Here is a 19,774-nt window from a genome sequence, read left to right on the forward strand (position 1 = left end):
GTGAAGATTCCCGCCATCCGGCGCCATCTTCAGCCTTCTTCCCGCCATCGGTGAAGATTCCCGCCATCCGGCGCCATTTTCAGCCTTCTTCCCGCCTTCCGTGGAGTTTTCCCGCCGTTGGACGCCATCTTGAAGACGCCGCGCGGGAAGAAGAGGGGGCGTGGACTCCGAAAGCGCGCGAGAACTGAAGCCCCGCCTCACGTCCGGACGTTGCGGAAGGTCCTGGAAGGAGCCCAGCAGACGCCGACGTCACAGGAGCGCGACGGAAGGTCCTCAACCCTGACGATCCACTGCGGAGCCGCGGCCTACGGAAGAGGATCATCGCAAGGTAGGCCACGGTCCACTAGGGGGGAGAAGGATGTCGGATACGGAGGAGAGCTTCACCGCTTCAACCCCCGCCAGCGCCACCGCTGTTGCGGTCATGCCTTTCACCATGCCCTATATCCCGGGGGCAGCCTGGCTACCCCAGTACTCAGGGGAGTCACATACCCTGCATGACTTTAGAGAAAAGCTGGATAGCCTCTTCCAGGTGTACCCCCTCACAGAGGAGCAAAAAGTGAGCATCCTGGTGGCCCAATTAACCGGGGCAGCCCAAAGGGAGGTAAAGTCCTGGCCACCTGGGGGGAGGACTGTCGCAGGGATACTAACCCGGCTGAGGGACACCTTTGATACCCGCACCTCAGCCGAGATCAAGCTTAGATTCTACGGGTGCAAACAGCGGGCACATGAGAGTATAAGGGACTATGCCCTGAACCTACAAGAGGCCCTGAGAGCCATTAAGCAGACCGACCCTGACGGCGTGGGAGACGAGGACAGGCTGTTGACTGAACAATTTATAGAGGGTTTATATTGCAATGCCCACCGAACCCAGTTGCTGGCAATGGCCTTACAGGACCCTCATCTGGGATTTGCACAGTTCAAGGACAGAGCCATCCGGGTGCTTCGAGAACCGGCACCAGGTGGCGTTGTGACCCCCAGACGCCCCACTGCCACTTACCACCAGGAGGCGGCGCCCTTGTCGGCAGGGCCTGTGGGGGCTGATGCGCAGGCTTTGAACAATGACCCGGCTCCAGACCTGCACCATCAGGTCCAAGAGCTAGCTAAAAGCGTTGCTGCGCTAACCCGAACTGTGCAGTCTTTACAGGTTTCCACTCCAGGGAAGATCCAGCTGGCATCCGGACCGGAGGACATCCCGTGGCGTCGACCAAGGAGGACCCCACCGGCCAGAGGAAGACCCAGCGACCGATACAACGAGGACGGACGACCCATCTGCCGCCGCTGCAATCAACCCGGACATATGGCAAGGTACTGTCCTTTAAACTGGCACAACCTGGGGTAGAGGGCCAACCCCCAGGAAAAAGATCACCAGGCCCATCGAACTGGCGCGACAAATATGTGGGAGGACGTCCAGTCTTACCCGTGGTACTGGATGGCATTCCTATGAGTGCCCTACTGGACACCGGGTCACAGGTCACCACCATCCCGTACGTGCTCTTCAAGCAGTACTGGAATGACTCGGATATCACCCGCTACCCTGACGACGACTTGAGTATCATCGCCAGCAATGGTCAGCCCGTGCCACAGATTGGATTTAAAGAGGTGACCATTAAAATCGGTAGAGTCGAACTGGCAGCACAGGGACTGATCATTGTAGACATTGACAAACACGAGAGTCACCCAAAGATAACTCTAGGAACTAATGTAATTGAAAATTGTCTTGCAGAGGTGATTTTCCTTTTACAGCAGGTTGCCAAGAACGCCAGCTCCGGCCAGCAGCGAGTGCTCCAGAAAGAGATCCGGGCACTGATGTGACGGCAACAGCTAGAACTCTCCGGTGGTGAGATTGGTAGCGTGCGAATGTGTGACCCTTTCCCTATTGCCATGCCCCCGAAAAGTGAAATGATGATTTGGTGCCGGGCAGCTATTGGTCTGAGAGGTAGAGATTACCAGGCAATGGTAGAACCAGTTTACTCAGACAGTAGGCCCACCATTTTGACAGCACGGGGGGTGGTCAATGTACGCCATGGGAGGGTGCCCGTTCGCATAATAAATATCGGGAAGAGGGAAGTGTACCTGCCCCGGTATGCCACGCTAGCCAAATTGTATACCATCAATCAAGATTCCATACAGTCCGTAGAACCCTTGCCTCCATCTTCCCCGGAGGAAGGTAACGGCTCTCAGAAAACAATGGAGGACTGGTGTCAGCAACTACATTTGGGTACTGACTCCACTCCCTCACACCAGAAACAGGGAGTCTATCGGGTGGTTCAAGAGTACGAGAGAGTGTTTAGTAAACACCCGTTAGACTTCGGGCGAGTCAAGGGGGTAGAACACCACATCCCCACGGGAGACCATCCTCCCATAAAAGAGAGGTATCGACCCGTACCCCCTGCACACTACCAACACGCCAAGGGGATGCTTAGAGACATGAAGGAGGCTGGGGTGATCAGGGATAGCTGTAGCCCCTGGGCAGCTCCACTAGTCTTAGTCAAAAAGAAAGACAACACCATGAGGATGTGTGTAGATTACCGGAAAATCAACCGTATCACACACAAGGATGCGTACCCCTTACCAAGGATAGAGGAGTCTTTGGCTGCTTTAAGATCTGCTAACTTCTTCTCTACCTTGGATCTCACTAGTGGGTACTGGCAGGTTCCTGTAGCAGAGGCGGACCGGGAGAAGACCGCATTCACCACCCCGATGGGACTTAGCGAGTTTACCTGCATGCCGTTCGGACTCTGCAACGCACCAGGAACCTTCCAACGATTAATGGAGTGCTGTCTGGGCCACAGAAACTTCGAGACGGTCCTGCTGTACCTGGACGATGTCATCGTATATTCCAAGATGTATGAGGACCACCTGAAACACCTGGCGGAAGTGTTCGAAGCTCTGGCAAGCTACGGCCTAAAGGTGAAACCCTCCAAGTGTCACCTCCTGAAACCAAAGGTGCAGTACCTGGGACACGTGGTGAGCGCTGATGGAGTGGCTCCCGACCCTGATAAGATCACCGCAATTAAGGAATGGCCAAGTCCCTCCAGTGTAAAGGAAGTGCGGCAGTTCCTCGGGTTGGTAGGCTATTACCGCAGATTCATCCCCGGTTTCACCAAAAAGGCAGCTCCTATGCAGGACCTCCTGATAGGCCAGTCCCGGAAGGCCAAGAACCAGAAGCCGCCCTTCAAATGGGAGAAGTTAGAAGAAGAGTCCTTCCGCCAGCTGAAGATGGCCCTCACGGGGGATGAAATCCTGGCGTACCCTGATTACAGCCAGCCCTTTATCCTCTACACCGACGCAAGTAACATCGGGCTAGGAGCCGTACTGTCCCAGATCCAGCAGGGGAAAGAACGAGTAATCGCTTACGCTAGCCGAAAACTGCGACCCACCGAAAGAAACCCTGAGAATTACAGCTCATTTAAGCTAGAGTTCCTGGCAGTGGTGTGGGCAGTCACCGAACGCTTTAAGCACTACCTCGCTTCTTCCCGGTTCACCGTGTACACGGATAACAACCCGTTGACACACCTGGACACGGCAAGACTCGGTGCCCTAGAGCAGAGATGGATGGCCCGTCTGTCCAACTACGAGTTCACAATCAAATACCGGGCAGGACGCTCCAATACCAACGCGGACGCCCTGTCCAGGATGCCAAACCTACCGGACGTAGGAGAAGATCCAGAGGGACTGGAAGAAGTCGAACTCCCCGCGTTCCACCGTCATGGGACTATCCAGTATTCCCATCGGGTAAGGAGTAAGCAAGCCGCTACGTTTAACCCCTTGCCTCACTACGACTGGGAGGAAACGCAAGACAGTGACCCTGCCGTCCGGCTGGTAAAAGAGATGCTGACTCGGCCAGAGGCTCGCCTTGACCCAGACGCTCCGGAGGAAGCCAAGCAACTGTGGGCTGAGAAGAGTCGACTGTTCCTTTACAAGGGGAAGTTGTGCCGCAGAATGGTTAACTCCCGGACGCATGAACTAATCTGGCAAGTAGTGGTGCCACGGAGAGACGCAGCCATGGTGATGGAGGCATACCACGACGGGGCTGGACACTTCGGATGGAAGAAGCTGGAGTTCCTGCTGCGCGGGCGGTTCCACTGGGTAGGCATGAGGGGAACCATCGAGAGGTGGTGCAGAGACTGTGGCCCGTGCAACCTAAGAAGGAAGGACCGTGCCAGCCAGAAGACTCCCCTGCAGTCCATCGTCACCCGGCAGCCGTTGGAACTGGTAGCCTTGGATCATGTAAAACTGACCCCAAGCAGAAGTGGCTACGTTTACGCACTAACCATCGTGGATCACTACTCCCGGTTCTTGGTTGTCGTCCCCGTCAAGGACTTAACAGCTCGAACAGCAGCTAGAGCCTTCCAGCAGCACTTCTGCCGTCCACACGGGTACCCGGACCAAGTGCTGACGGACCAGGGACCTGCCTTTGAAGCGGAGGTCTTCCAGGAATTCTGCAATCTGTATGGCTGCCGGAAGATAAGGACGACACCCTATCATCCGCAAACTAATGGACTTTGTGAGAAAATGAACCAGGTGGTAATGGATCTTCTGAAAACGTTGCCCCTGGAAGAACGCAGTCTGTGGCCTGAGAAGCTGCCCGATCTGGTGGACCTATACAACCACATCCCGGTAGGTTCCACCAACTGTACCCCGGCTTACCTGATGAGGGCAAGACCTGGTAAGCTACCTGTTGACCTGGAGATGGGAGTCCTGACACCCGAGGACACTTCACCAGAAGCAGACTGGGACACAGAGAGGCAGCAGCAGTACCGGAAAGTACAGGAGAGCGTGGAGCGAAGTCTCTGTCAAGCTAGGGAAAGACAAGAGAAAACTTACAACCAGTATGCTCCCGCTGTTCCCCTGGTACCCGGAGAGCAGGTCTTGAAGAGGAAAAGGCGGCTCCACAAGTTGGACGACCAGTGGGAGAAGGACCCGTACATCGTACTGCCCTCAAGCCACGACAACCCAAAGGTCTGTACCATCAGTAAAGACGGAGGGGAAACCACAACCATTGTATCCCGGGATCACCTGAAGAAGTGTCCCGAACAGCTACGGAACCCTGAAGAGGAACAAGAAGACCCTCGACCCGTAGAGGAAAGGGAAGACATGGTTAGTACTGTGCTCGGAGACTTCCCTCGGTCTTGGACTCAAGTCAATGGCGCAGTTGTGGTACCCGTACTCACCTTCCTCCAACCAGCATCCCAAGCACCTACGGAGCAACAGGTAGAGCTGGAAGAACAGCCGGTCCAGGAGGCAGAAGACTCCACACAAGCAGAACAGGAGGATCAACCCTCTGCTTATAGTGAGCCTGCCGTACCCCTAGTGAGCCAAAGAGCCGGTAGACAGCTGCCCAGTTTACCCTTGACAGCTCCTACACCCTGTAGTTCAGGGCTAGACAGTCAGCTCCGTAGGTCCACTAGGGCCACTAGAGGCCAGTTACCCGCACGTTGGAGGATTTGAAATGTATAAATTGTTTTATTTGTGGTTACCTGTTTTTCTTGTTGCTTGTGTATAATTATGTGTTTCTAGTTATTTATAGGAGTCCTTGGTGGATTTACCGGGAATCCTTTGTACATGGTTGGAGCGTAACCTAGGAATGGACTAAAGACTGTTAGGACTCGGGGCAGGACAGACCCCTACCTGGTTACGTCTCCCTGTTTTGGTGAAATGGACACCTTGCTTTTCTTCAAAAACTGCACCCGGTTGCGGACACGCCGTGACCATCTTTATGTGTTTTTCTTATTGTATTATTATTGTTTATACCTTGTTATGTTTTTCTAAAAATATGTTTAGTCCCGGAGTACTAAATTTCACTAGGGGGGAATGTGGCACCCCAGGGGTCTGGTTTCCACAGTAACGGCAATGTTATGTCTGAGAGCAGGTGGGAGGTCTCTTGGTCAGGGATCCTATGCATGCCACACCTCCTGCCCAGTCCTGGGAGGGGAAGAACTTCCCCTATATAAACCTAGGGCTGAGGCAGGGTTAGTGAGTAGAGAAGAAGTAGAGACAGAGAAGCAGATATAGGAAAAGAACATCAGGAGCTCTGTGGGAGCAGTACTACAAGGAGTCAGGGGCTGGCAGCTGCAGAGCTCGCCCTGACTGAAAAGTTATCACCGGACCCGGAGTCTGAGGCTGTGGGGACTAACTCCTATCCAGCAGCAGAAACCGACCGGCAGGGGATTGCAGGTCCTCTGGCCCAGAAACCCGAAGGCACGGTCACACGCGTGGGACCAGCACCGCCGTCTTGGAGCGGAAGCTACTAGAAGGCCCCGAGTCACCGGCCATACGGGTGAGCACCACACGGTACACTCAGGGACGTGGGCTACTTATACCCGCCTCTAGCAAGGTAGCCGGAAGAGTATCGTTAGTTTGGGAGGCCTACAACTCCGCCTGGCCAGGGGAGATCCCATCTGCTCAAGGACTGACCAGGCCCCAATCGCTAGCCAGTACTCCGGGAGGGTCTATCTTTGTCACCAGTAAAGACCCTGAACTACACCGTACCGTCTCCGAGTGGTTCCTGCTACCTCCATCATCCACGTCGGCTGCCCTGAGGCCATACCCCTCCCGTTGGGGGTTATACTATCACGCTGCACAATCCTACCACCGGCCTCAGCGGTCTGCCCTGCAGCGGCAGCTCCTTAGCTGTACTCAACGGGTGGCGTAGTCGTCCAACATCTACCGCTAATACAGCGCCACTTAGTCTGACTCCCTAGGCACGGACCGGATCACCGCCACGAGACTACAACCCTCAAGAGATCCGGCTCCGGGTAAGCTCCCGCGTGCACAACGCAGCGCGACACAGGCCCAGGGGCGCGTCACTTGCAGTGAGCTCCTACTGACTGTTTGGACAAGTGGCACGGTGGTGCTGCTGGCACAAGCTCTGCACTCTCTGATGTTTCATGCAGTGAGAGCTTTACTGCTGCAGAATCGGTGGAGCGCAGTGGAATTATCTTGGCCAGATCTTGCGCTCAAGTGATCAAGACGGCTTTAGATTAATGGTTACAACTAGTGTTGAGCGAGTATGTTCTATTAACTCTTTCGCCAAGTATGCTCGGGCCGAGCTCCGAGTATTTATAGCTGCTCAGTGATAAGGTTAAATCGCTCCCGTGTGCATGATTTGCGACTGTTTGACAGATTTATTACATGTGAGGAATGTCTATTTCTTACACATTCCTCACATGTAATAAAGCTGTCAAACATTTGCAAATCATGCACACGGGAGCGATTTAACCTTATCACTGAGCAGCTATAAATACTCGGAGCTCGGTGAGCATACTCGGACAGAACATACTCGCTCAACCCTAGTTACAACCTCTATTAAAAAGAGCTCGTTAACTCTGTGCATGCTCGGCCACTAGACTGCAGCAGTTCTTGAGAACAGAGAGGACTTTTAATAACAAGTAAATTGCAAATTTGCTTGTTCTTACAAACACTTTATCCATTAGTGTTGTTGAAACGAACCCTTTAAAAGAAATCTGTTTTTTTTTTAAAATGTGATTATTAAACTACTCCCCGCATGCTGCAGAGCTCATAAATATTTTTCTAGATTTCCCTGTGTTTAAATAGCTTCTTTTGTAGAGTGAGCAATAAAACTTAAAGAAAAAACGCTGCATGCCTGTCTCATTAGTTATCTGGGTGGTGATTGCGTGCTGTAACCTGCTGTGGTGACTAGTGAAGGTCTAAACGCTGCCAGCAAGCCAACGTAGGTCAGTGCTTTGCGGGGTTGGACAGTTCCATACACTGTCCTGGTGACAATCTCGGGTACTGTAGCTCAGCTTCCACTACCGTTCAAGGGTACTGCTGGTGAGCGCTTACCCCCTCATATGCCCTAAACAGCCAATAAAAAAATAATAGAGCTTTAAATTACATCAGCTCATGGCTAAAAGACAGTAAATCAAGTGTCAGTAACAAACTCTCATTTCAATGTCTGGAAGTAAAGACTTTTAGAGCTCCCGTGGTACAAGCTATGTATTGAACTCTACATTGTGAGCATTCCACAAGGTAAATTACCCAGGGAGTATTGCAATTTATAAAATCATGTATTTTGAATGTATGTTCATTACGTATAGATGTAAAATTATCTTTTTTTATTACATGTGGACATCATTTGCAACGATTAGCTCCGCATTTGAAAAAAAACATTTAATTCAAGCCAAGTACTGGATTTAGAATGACTGGTATGTTCGCTCCGAAAAAGGCTTGGAGACCGTGTCATACCCAGTGTAGGTGATTTCCTAGCCACAAATCTGATATCATTTATGTAACATTGGGATATATTTTTTAATAATATTCACTATTTTCGTGTATTGGGGACTGTATGTCGTAGAGAATGTTATGTTCGGGCTAAAATTTCCCTTGTTACTTTTCTTATTGTTTCTAAGAAGATCCTTGCGATCCATATTTGTTGCTGATTGTTAAGCCTTTCTAAGTGTCCAATCCGGATAACCTCTGGCTTGCAGTTTCCCACAGACTTTATTTGCTTCCTTTTCAAAAGTAATTCTATCTGTGCAATTACGTCTAGTCCTAATTAGTTCCCCATAGAGGATATTCCGTTTGATATGTGGGGGACGACACGATCCTGCTTGTAAAATGGTATTGCTGGCCGTACTTTTTCTATAAAGAGCTATATTCACTGAATGGGTGTATTTATTTCCAATTAATTTAAGATCTAAAAAAATAATAGAATAATTATCAAAACACCAAGTAAATTTGAGATTAAAATCATTGCAATTTAGGATTTTCATAAAGTCCGACGCCTCCTCCTGTGTCCACTCCCACACCAAGAGCAGATCATCGATAAATTGACCATACCATATAGTTTTAGAACTATATATGTTAGTGTCATTATAGATGTAAAGCTCCTCCCATCTAGACATAATGATATTGGCTATAGAAGGGAAGACTTTGCTGCCCAGACTGACTCCCCTCTTTTGTAGGTAAAAAAGACCATCAAAACTAAAATAGTTATGGTTTAAAAGAAATTTCACTGAACTGACAATAGGATGAAATCCTTAATCTCCACATTATAGGTACTATATGTCACACAGGGTGTGGGAAAGACTTAGTGCAATACAGAGGGAAGAGGGAAACAGAGCCCAGACACTAGGGAAAGGGGGTGAGTGGAGAACTCCTAGTCTGGTCTAGTGTCACCCTGTCTCAACTACCGTCCCTATATTGGCTCTTCACCAATCGCCGCACGCCTGACTTTCCCTCTATAGACAACAAAGGTAGACAAACAGGGGGGAATTGCTTAGCTTTAGATGACTCCAGCCAAATGCGCACATGGCCTCAAGCTCCAGAGAGGACAAAGTACTGCTCTTACTAAAGCCTCACAAGTAGTAATGAATATCGCCGGCACCTCCCTCTCAGACACACCAGGTATTTATACACTCAGGCCAGGGAGCTAATTAGCCAGAGGGAAGTAGCCGCTGGGTCCTAGAGACAGCCAGCCTCTAACAAGATGTCTGTAATGCCAAAAGTAGAGATCTCCTGCAACCAACTGCAGGGCGACTGTCTGTCACCTCTGACACACCCGTGACACTACACATGTCTAGATGATAATTCAGACTTGACAATGCTACGCCATGCAGAACTGAAGGATAGAGCGCTACTACATCGCTGGAAAGCCAATTGAAATTATCCTGCCAGATGAAATGATCAAATATACTAGTTACAAATTTTGAATCCCTAATGTAGCTGGGTATCTCTTGTACTAGAAATAAAATTCTACCCATCTGCTTAATCTTTCTTCCAACGATCCAATACCAGCCACTATGGGTCTTCGTGGTGGTGAGAACACATTTTTGTGAATTTTGGGGAATGAATGGTATATGGGAATTACCGGATGATTTACATACAAATGCTCTGCCAATTTCTCATCTATTGTCCCCATACATTGACCCTCCTGTAATAATTTTAATAGTTCTAGATTGAAATCCTTCATGGGGCCCCGTGTCAATTTTAAATAGATATCATCATTGTTCAGGTCTATTAAATTTAATTTTTTATACAATCCAGCATCCAAGATCACTATTGTGCCCCCCTTGTCCCTTTGATGAACTACAAGATCCATATTATTTTGTAATTTTTTAAGGGCATATCTTTCTTTTTTTGTTAAATTATCATATTTTCTGGTACCCGAGACTTCTTTTTTCAAAGATACTAAATCCTTTCAATGAGATCTTGAAATTGATCTAAAACCACTTGACATGATTTCAAGGGATAAAAATACTGATTGCTTTTATAGAAAAGATGATTAAGGGAAGTATCAGATCGTAAGGAATCTGCTTCCAAAAGTTTAAGATGTAACAGGCTTTTTTGTTCCTGGAAAGATTTAAGCCTATGTGCCCACGATGCAGAAATGCTCAGGATTTTTTCCTGAGTGTTTCTGCATCTCCCTGGCAGAAAAAAACGCATGCGGATTGTACATGCCTTTTTCCTGCCAGGGACATGCGGATGCGAAGCGTTCTTCACTTGCATTTCTGCATGCGGGTTGACAAGCGCTTTCCAAGCAATTTTAGCATCACTTGGAAAGTGCTTGTCAACTTGGTCACACTATATAAATCCATGCAAACAGCATGGATTTATATAGTGTGACCCAAGAGAATGTCAAAAAATAAAAAAATAAATCTATACTTACCCTCTGATGGCCCCCGGTGTCTTGCTTCGCTCCGTTCTCCCTTTCCGGCAGCGGTACACTGAAGGACCTGCCGACGTCAACGTCGCGTGACCCGTCACATGACTATGACGTCAGCGCAGGTCCATCAGTCCATTGCGAACAGCCGGCATGCGAGGAGGAGCGCACCACCAGAAGGTAAGTATATATTTATTTTTTATTTTCTTTTTTTTACAGGTTCTATGGTACCCGGGTCCAGAGGAGAGTCTCCTCTTCTCCAAACCCGGGTACCATCCGCACATTAGAACGCATGGAATCGGCATCTACATATACAGTGATGCGTGATCCATGCGATCTAATGCAAGTCAATGGCGGCGAAAACGCAGCACTTCCGCAAAATAATTGGTAGTGCGGCGTTTTTTTTACGCACATGCGGATTATCATTGGGGAACATGGCAGGCCTTCTACCATGCGTTTTTTAAGTGTTTCTGCAGCGTTTTTGCCGCTGCGGAAACGCTTAAAAAACGCATCGTGGGCACACAGCCATATAGGGACAAAATTATCATTCATAATCTCTGTATCTGATATTGCACTCGTTCCACCTTCCCGCGGCGCCATTTTTTGAGTAGAACTTCTGGCTGACCAAAAGTCAGAGGTAACGGTCACTGTAAGTCTACGAGAGCCAGAAAGAGGCTCTTATAGACTTAAATTGAAAATTTACCTCCGGCTTGCCCAGCAAACACTGGAGCGATCCAGCAGGTCCAAACACGCTGAAGACTGACTGGAGTTTTGCTGATAGAAAGTGAAGATGGCAACAGGTAAGTATAAAAGACTAGGGTCAGGGCACTTAGATTAGAGACACCACTCCAGCACTGTAACTGAAAAAATATTATAGAAAATATACACTCAATACACAGTACTTAAGCTTCCATGACACATTGTTATGATCAGTGATGCCTGTGATAACAGACAGTAAAGACAAAACCATACCTAGTTTTTTTAAAATGCATAAAAAAAATTTAAGTGCCCTAAAAAAATTAAATCGATGCAATTTATGGGTTGATGTAAATTTGTGTTATAATTGTTTTTTTTTGTTTTATTTAGCATAGTTTTAGCTGATTATTAGATGAGAAAAATTGGACATGACGATCACAGCAGCCAGTCATTGGCGATCGCAACAACTGTTCATGTAAAATGTTAAAGTGATGAAATTGTCCATTCTGCTAGACTTTTATTTTCAGAGTATAGCCAGCATTAGACACTATGGCTATGGTTCATTGGCTGTAAGCCATAACCATCAACATTAACAGAAATAAACACTTGAAATACGTCACTCTGTTTGTAATGACGCTAAATGATATATGAGTTTCACTTTTTGTATTGAAGAACTGAAATAAATTAACTTTTTGATGATATTCTAATTTAGTGACAGCCACCTGTAAATTAAATATCGTCGTCTGCAAAAAAGGCTGCCTGAATGGATCTCTTTGTGAACTGGATGCCTGAAAAGGTGTATGGATCTAATAATATACGAATTAAGGGTTCCAAAGCTAAATTAAAAAGGGGGGGGGACAATGGACAGCCTTGTCTCGTTTCTTTCTCGAGGGGAAAGAGAGTGGACAGAAAACTTGGAGTGTAAACCTGAGCCTTTGGAGATGAGTATAAATTACAAATGTAACTAAAGAAGGGACCTGATAATGACATTTTTGTTAAGACCTTGTATAGCCATTCCCAATTTATGTTGTCAAAGGCCTTTTCCGCGTTTAATGAGATAATTGCTGGGGAGTCTTTTACATTAGAGGAGGAGTGGACTTTATCTAGTACCAGGAGTACCTTTTTAATACTCAAAGTAGTCGAGCGACCTTTAATAAAACCCGCCTGGGTTTCTCATTTTTCCAGCAAAATTTACAAAACCATTTTTTTTTTTTTACAGACCACATCACATTTGAAGAGACTTTTAAGGGCCTATATGACAGAAAATACCCAAAAGTGACACTATTGTAAAAACTGCACCCTCAAGGTACTCAAAACCACACTCAAGAAGTTTATTAACCCTTCAGGTGCTTCACAGGAATTAATGGAATGTGGAAGGAAAAAATGAACATTTTACCTTTTCCCACAAAAATATTACTTTAGCCCCAAATTTTTCATTTTCATAAGGGTAACTGGATAAAATGCACCATAAAATGTGTTGTGTGATTTCTTCTCAGTGCGCTGATACCCCATTTGTGGTGGAAAACTACTGTTTGGGCGAACGTCAGGGCTCAGAAGGGAAGGATCACCGTTTTGGATTGTGAAATGGCTGAAATCGATAGCGGATGCAATGTTGCATTTGGAGGGATCCTGAGATGCTAAAACAGTAGAAACCCCCTACAGGTGACCCCATTTTGGAAACTAGACCTCTCAAGGAATTAATCTAGATGTGTAGTGAGCACCTTGAAACTTCAGGGGCTTCACAGAATTATATAATGCTGGGCCGTGAAAATTAAAAAAACACATTTTCCCACAAAAATATTATTTTAGCCCCAAATTTTTAATTTTCACAAGGGTAACAGGAGAAAGTGCACCATAAAATTTGTTGTGCGATTTCTCCTGAGTACGCTGATACCCAATATGTGGTGGAAAACTACTGCTTTTGCGCACGGCAGGGCTTGGAAAGGAAGGAGCGCTATTTTGGCTGGGGTAGGTTACGGACACCATGTCACATTTGACATGCCGACACAGAGAAACACCCACAAATAACCCCATTTTGTAAACTACACCTCTCAAGAATTCGTCTTGAGGGGAGTAGTATTTTTAACCCTCAGGCGATACACAAACTTGTATAACATTGGGCTGACTAAATTAAATATTACTATTTTTTTCCACTAAAATGTTGCTTTGACCCCATGTTTGTAATTTTCAAAAGGGGTAATGGGAGAAAATGTTACGCAATTTCTCTGAGTACATCAATACCCCATAAGTGGTCGAAAACTACTTTTCAGGCACAGTGCAAATCTCAGAAGGGAAGGAGCGCCATATTACAGTGCAGATTTTACTGTTGTGGTTTGCAGGTGACATTACCCACTGGAAGAGCCCCTGAGGTCCCAGAACAGCAGAAACTCCCCATTTACAAACGACACCTCTCAATGAATTCATCTAGGGGTGCAGTGATCATATTGACACCACATTTGACTCACAGAAATTTATACCATTGGGCGGTGAAGAAAAAATAATTATATTTTTACCACAAAAAAAATGTTTTAACCCCAGATTTTATATTTTCACATAGGGCAATGGGTAAAAATGGTGCTGAAATTTGTCACACAATTTCTTCTGAGCGTGGCAATACCCCATAAGTGGCTGTACAGTACCGCTTAGCCATACAGCGAGACTCAGGAGTGAGGGAGCGTTATTTGACTCTTGGAGAACAAATTATTGTAGAATAGTTTGCAGACTCCATATATAGAGCCCCTAAGTGCTAGAAGAGCAGAATCCCTTCTCAAGTGATCCCACTTTGGAAATCATGCCCCTTTGGGAATTTATCTACAGGTGTAGCGACAATTTTGACTTTATGGGTGTTTTCCAGAAACAAACACCAGTGGATGTTGCTGTGTGAAAATTGCAAACTCCCGTTGAAGTGACCAGTATATTGTAGTGACCAGTACATTATTGCCTAGCTCATGCTTCTGGAGACATGCACCCATAAATTAGGTGGGCTCTTATCACTACAGAAATGCTGAACATGTGGATCCTAAATGTGGTTTAGGCACACTGTGGGGCTCAGAAGGGGAAAGGGGGGGGGGGGGCATTTGGATTTGGGAGCACAGAATTTTCTGAATTTCTTTTGGGGGGCAAGGACCATTGCGCTTTTCCAGAGCCTTTGTGCTACCAGTAACATGGAGGCCCTCTATATTTTCGTTAACAGATGACAGACCTGAGTGGGGGATTGAGTTGAAGCTTTTATTGAGAACATTTTACATAACGCTTTAGATCACATTTATCCAGCGCTCTATGCTGAGTACTTATATCGGAGTTTTCATCTAAATCTCCGAGTGACATAATTCAGATGAAACTCCCAAGGGATCATAAGGCAGCAGAGTTACTCTGGACTCTGTTCAGCTGTGTCCTTCTTTTCAGAAGTGCACAAAACTGTGGCCGACCGCACTTTCATGCACGCCTAAAAAAATTGACACTGCTGGATCACAGGTCAGACAGTGTTCACAGTCCAACTGCCTCATCACAGGGAATCTTTCACCAGGGAATATCCATCTGAATCACATATTTCAGAGATTTACACGGAAACTCCTGTGTAAACACTCAGCGCAGAGCACAGGATAAATGGGCAGCACGGTGGCTCAGTAGTTAGTTAGTAGTTTGCAGCGCTGGGGTCCTGGGATCAAATCCCACCAAGGACAACATCTGCAAGGAGTTTGTATGCTCTCCTCATGTTTGCGTGGGTTTCCTCCCACATGCCAAAGACATACTGATAGGGAATGTAGATTGTGAGCCCCAATGGGGATAGTGCCCATAATGTCTGTCAATTGTTTGAATTGTAAAGCGCTGCAGAATATGTTAGCACTTTATAAATAAAAAGATTATTATTATATGTAAGCTGAGCCATACTACATTGTTTTGGGAAGCAGAAAAAATAAATCAACAGCAGGTGAAGAATTGGTTTTATTTATTTTTTATGCCATTTCTCATGCGGTGTAAGTGATTAGACGACTTTATTCTTCGGGTCGATTACAGTGATACCAGATATATTTCGGCCGACCGAGTCATATGAGGGCTTGTTTTTTGCAGGACGAGTTGACGTTTTCATTGGTACCATTTTCGGGCACACATTTTTTGATCGCTTTCTATTCCATTTTTTGCTGAACAAAAACCAGCAATTCAGGATTTTTTTTTTTGAGGATTTTTTAATTCTGTTCTGTGTGGTAAAATTGATAAGGTAGCTTTATTCTTCAGGTCAGTACGTTTACAGCGATACCACATTTAGGTTGAGTTCACACGATGCGTATTTAATGCGTTTCCGCGGCGTTTTTGCAGTTGCGTAAACGCCGCGGAAACGCATTAAAAACGCATGGTAGAAGGGCAGCAATGTTCCCCAATTGAAATCCGCATGTGCTGTGCCCATGATGCGGATTTTTCCGCAGCGTAAACGCTGCGCTCAAAAATCCGCAGCATGTCATTTAATTTTGCGGAAACGCAGCGTTTTCGCCGCCAATGACTTGCATTAGAACGCGCCAATTCCGCAAGACTGCATCTGTGCTTGCGTAATTGGTGCGTTCTAATGTGCGGATGGTACCCGGGTGTGGAGGAGAGGAGAGTCTCCTCCACACCCAGGTACCATTAAAAAATCTGTAAAACAAGAATAAAATAAAAAATATATATATACTTACCATCTGTGACGGGTCACGTGACGCTGACGTCGGCAGGTCTTTCAATTCAAAGTTGCCGGCAGCCGGGAGAACGGAGTGAGCAGGACAGCGCGGGCCATCAGAAGGTAAAGTATACATGTATTTTTTATTTTTACCATTCTCTCGGGTCACACTATATAAATCCATGCCGGTTGCATGGATTTACATAGTGTGACCTAGTTGTCAAGCACTTTCCAGGTGATGCTAAAATCGCCTGGAAAGCGCTTGTCAATCCACATGCGGAAACGCATGTGAACCCGCATGTATTCCGCAGGAAAAACGCATGCACAATCTGCATGCGTTTTTTCTGCCAGGGAGATGCAGAAATGATGCAGAAATTTTCTGCTTAATTTCTGCATCGTGTACACATACCCTTATATAGTTTTTTTATGTTTTGGCGCTTTTAAACAATAAAAACTATTTTATAGAAAAAATAATTGTTTTTGCATTGCTTCATTCTGTGAGCTATATAACTTTTTTACTTTTCCACTGATGGAGCTGTATGACGACTTTTTTTTGCAGGAGAAGATGACGTTTTTAGCAGTACCATTTTTATTTCTATTTGGCTTTTTATTCCACTTTTTGTTTAGCGGTATGTTTAGCGGTATCATGAAAAAGCATAGCTTTTTGCTCCAGTTTTTTTTTTTTTTTTTTACGGTGTGAGCAGAAGGGGTTAATTAGTGTTACAGTTTTATAGATAGGGTTGTTCAGGACGCAGCGAAACCAAATATGTGTACTTTTTTTGTTTTTGCATAAATATACGGATTTATTGGTTTAATATATATTTCTTATTTATTTTGTGATTTTTTAATAGTTTGAAAACACTTTTAAACTTTTTTTTTTTTTTTTACTTCAATTTTTATTTTTCTGATCACTGGTCCCATGCAATGCAATAGACATGTATTGCATTGCACGAGACCTGACCGTTTTACTCTGTCAGATCTCCCGTTAGACTCAGCTGCTGACGGAGCCTAGCAGGCCACCGTACATTGCAGACCCGGAGGTTATCATGTGCCCTCCGGCTGCCATGAAGCCAGATCTTATCAGGCTATGTGCCCACGATGCAGAAATGCTGCATATTTTTTTAAGTTTCTCCCTGGCAGGAAAAACGCATGCGGATTTTACATATGTTTTTCCTGCCAGGTAGAAGTGTTTGTCAAGCGTTTTTGCATGCATTTCTGCATGCGGGTTATCAAGCGCTTTTCCAAGCGATTTTAGCATCACTTGGAAAAGTGCTTGACAACTTGGTCACACTATATAAATCCTTGCAACCGGCATGGATTTATACAGTGTGACCAAGTAATAGTTTAAAAAAAAGAATAAGAATGGTAAAAAAAATAAAATAAAGATTATACTTACCATCTGATGGCCCCCGGTCTCCTCCGCTCCATCCGGTCTCCCCGGTATCTCGCGGTGGTGTGAATGACCTGCGATGACGTCATTGAGTCATGTGACAGGTCACGCGACCGCCGACATCAGCGGTCGCGTGACCTGTCACATGACTCAATGACGTCATCGCAGGTCCTCACACCACCGCGAGCCGCCCAACACATCGCACGCATCGCTGAGGAGGCCGGGGGACATCGGAAGGTAAGTATAATCTTTACTTTTTATTTAAAATTCTTTTTTTTACAGTTTCTATGGTACCCAGGTCTGGAGGAGAGTCTCCTCTTCTCCAGACCTGGGTACCATCTGCACATTGAACCGTGTGATATCCGCATGTGCAGATGCAGTGATGCGGATGTCACGCGGTCCAATGCAAGTCAATGGCGGCGATTACGTTGCGTGTCCGCAAAACTAATGGACATGCTGCGTATTGTTCCGCAATGATAATCCGCAGCGGAAATTTCCGCAACATGTGCACAGCACATGCGGATTATCATTGGGGACCATGGGGCACGTATTACCAAGCGTTTTCGCTGCGGAAATTCCGTGGCAGAAACGCTTGAAAAACGCATAGTGGGCACGCAGCCTCACACTGGGGCCGTCGGAAAGGTGAGTGGACGACCCCCTCTCCCTCTCTTCTAAATGCCATGATCGCTATGGATTGCGGCATCTAGAAGATAGCAAAGAGTTAACATTGTTGGGACCTGATCTACTCAGGTCCAGATGATGTCACCTATCAGAGCTGTCGCTCTGCACAGGAATCGCAGCACTTGCAGGACCCTGGGGTTCCAGCGCTAGGAGACTGCCGACCGTTCATATACGTTGGCGCTGCACAGCAGAGCCTATTAATCGCCAATGTTTATGTACAGTGGGCGGTCGGGAAGTGGTTAATAGCGTCCTACAGATCTGAAACTGTGCGGTGGCTTCTGTTTATATTGAAGACAAGTTCGCACAAGTTCCTAACAATTTATATGCTTTAAGCATTGCTGATGGGATGTGTTTTGGACAAAAAATCTGTATCTCACTGCTATTAACACTTACGCTGCCAAAAATGTAGGTTTCCATGCAGAATTAAAACTTCTAATACATAACCCACCTTTCTGTAGCATCTTTAGAAGTTAAATACTTTGTTCATATAAAAAAAATACTATTACAGATATTACACAACTCACCGGCCTGAGAACCCTCTTGACCTCTTTCACTACGGCTGGAATATTCGGCACGGAACAAACCAGCAAGGTGCAAACAACGACATCCATAGAGCCATCTGCGATAGACGTCATGTTGTCAGCAGAAGCCACCACAAAGCGCTCATAAGTAAGATGGTCATTTTCTGCTTGGTTTTTGCTCAGGAACTTTTGGAAATTTGGGTTGATATCCAGACAGGTCACTTTGCAGCCCCTGGGATAATACTTGAAGTTGGCACCTGAGCCACAACCAACCTCTAGGAGCCTGAGTTCATTGGATGGACCCGAAAAGTCGGAGATATTGCTAAAGAGTTTTCTTTTCTGCCCATCCATCAATCTGTTGTATGTTTCACAGAATCTGCTAATAAAAAGAGGAAAGTATTTCTTCATAACGGAGTCCCAAATGCCAAGATAATTAAGGATGTGCAGAGGCAGCATGATGATAGCCGCTATAAACTGCAATAGAAGTATGATCACAGACATGATGCTGGAGGGAAATCCTGCATGCACAGAGCAGAGACAGTAAATTCAGACACACAGCAGAGCAGAGACTTCAGAGTGAGGCCCTGGCTGTATTTCTAGGCATCTGAGTGTTTACCATTCCTAGATCCACCCTCAAAGGGGAGGAGGGCTGCACAATACTGGGTCTGTGGAAAGGTCTAGCTAGCACAGCGTGCACTATTCACCACCTATGCGCACATTATATGGACTTAGCTAACAGTGACACTATAGACATACACAGATGTGATAAGAGCAGGAATCAAGAGAATGTGGGTCATTTTCAGCTTTGTCAACTGTCATAAGTCAGAAATACTCTGATATCCACATTAGAGATAACTTTATTTCTATTATTTATAACCAAAATAATAATAAAAAAGACAACTGAAAAAAATCTCAGTGGAATGGACACACTTGAGTTAAATCATGGAAAAAAAAAAGTTGTTTACCAGATATACCTGACTGAGGAAATGTAAAGTCATGGTGAATGGAGGATTTGAGGAAGTGCCTTTTTTAACCTACAGGGCAATGACAGCTGCTCTGTATCATGTTACATTATTACAGTGCTAACACTGACAATTTGCAGGTTTTTCATGCATGGAAACACTGATATAATTTTTTTCCCAAAGTATATACAGTACAGACCAAAAGTTTGGACACACCTTCTCATTTAAAGATTTTTCTGTATTTTCATG

General features: G+C 46.0%; 1 protein-coding gene across 1 annotated transcript in view; it reads right to left on the minus strand.

The window, feature by feature from the left end:
- The window catches only part of LOC141250679 (thiol S-methyltransferase TMT1A-like), a 35,634-nt gene extending 16,437 nt beyond the window's left edge, over positions 1-19,197 (minus strand). The window contains exon 1 of the mRNA XM_073670063.1: positions 18,567-19,197. Within this exon, the coding sequence (XP_073526164.1) occupies positions 18,567-19,064 (498 nt within the window). The 5' untranslated portion in view covers positions 19,065-19,197. The remainder of the gene's footprint in view (positions 1-18,566) is intronic.
- Between the last annotated feature and the right edge of the window lie 577 nt (positions 19,198-19,774).

The sequence above is a fragment of the Phyllobates terribilis genome, unplaced genomic scaffold (genome assembly GCF_046119375.1).
Source record: "Phyllobates terribilis strain yellow unplaced genomic scaffold, ASM4611937v1 Scaffold_2__4_contigs__length_985480577, whole genome shotgun sequence".
NCBI lineage: Eukaryota > Metazoa > Chordata > Amphibia > Anura > Dendrobatidae > Phyllobates > Phyllobates terribilis.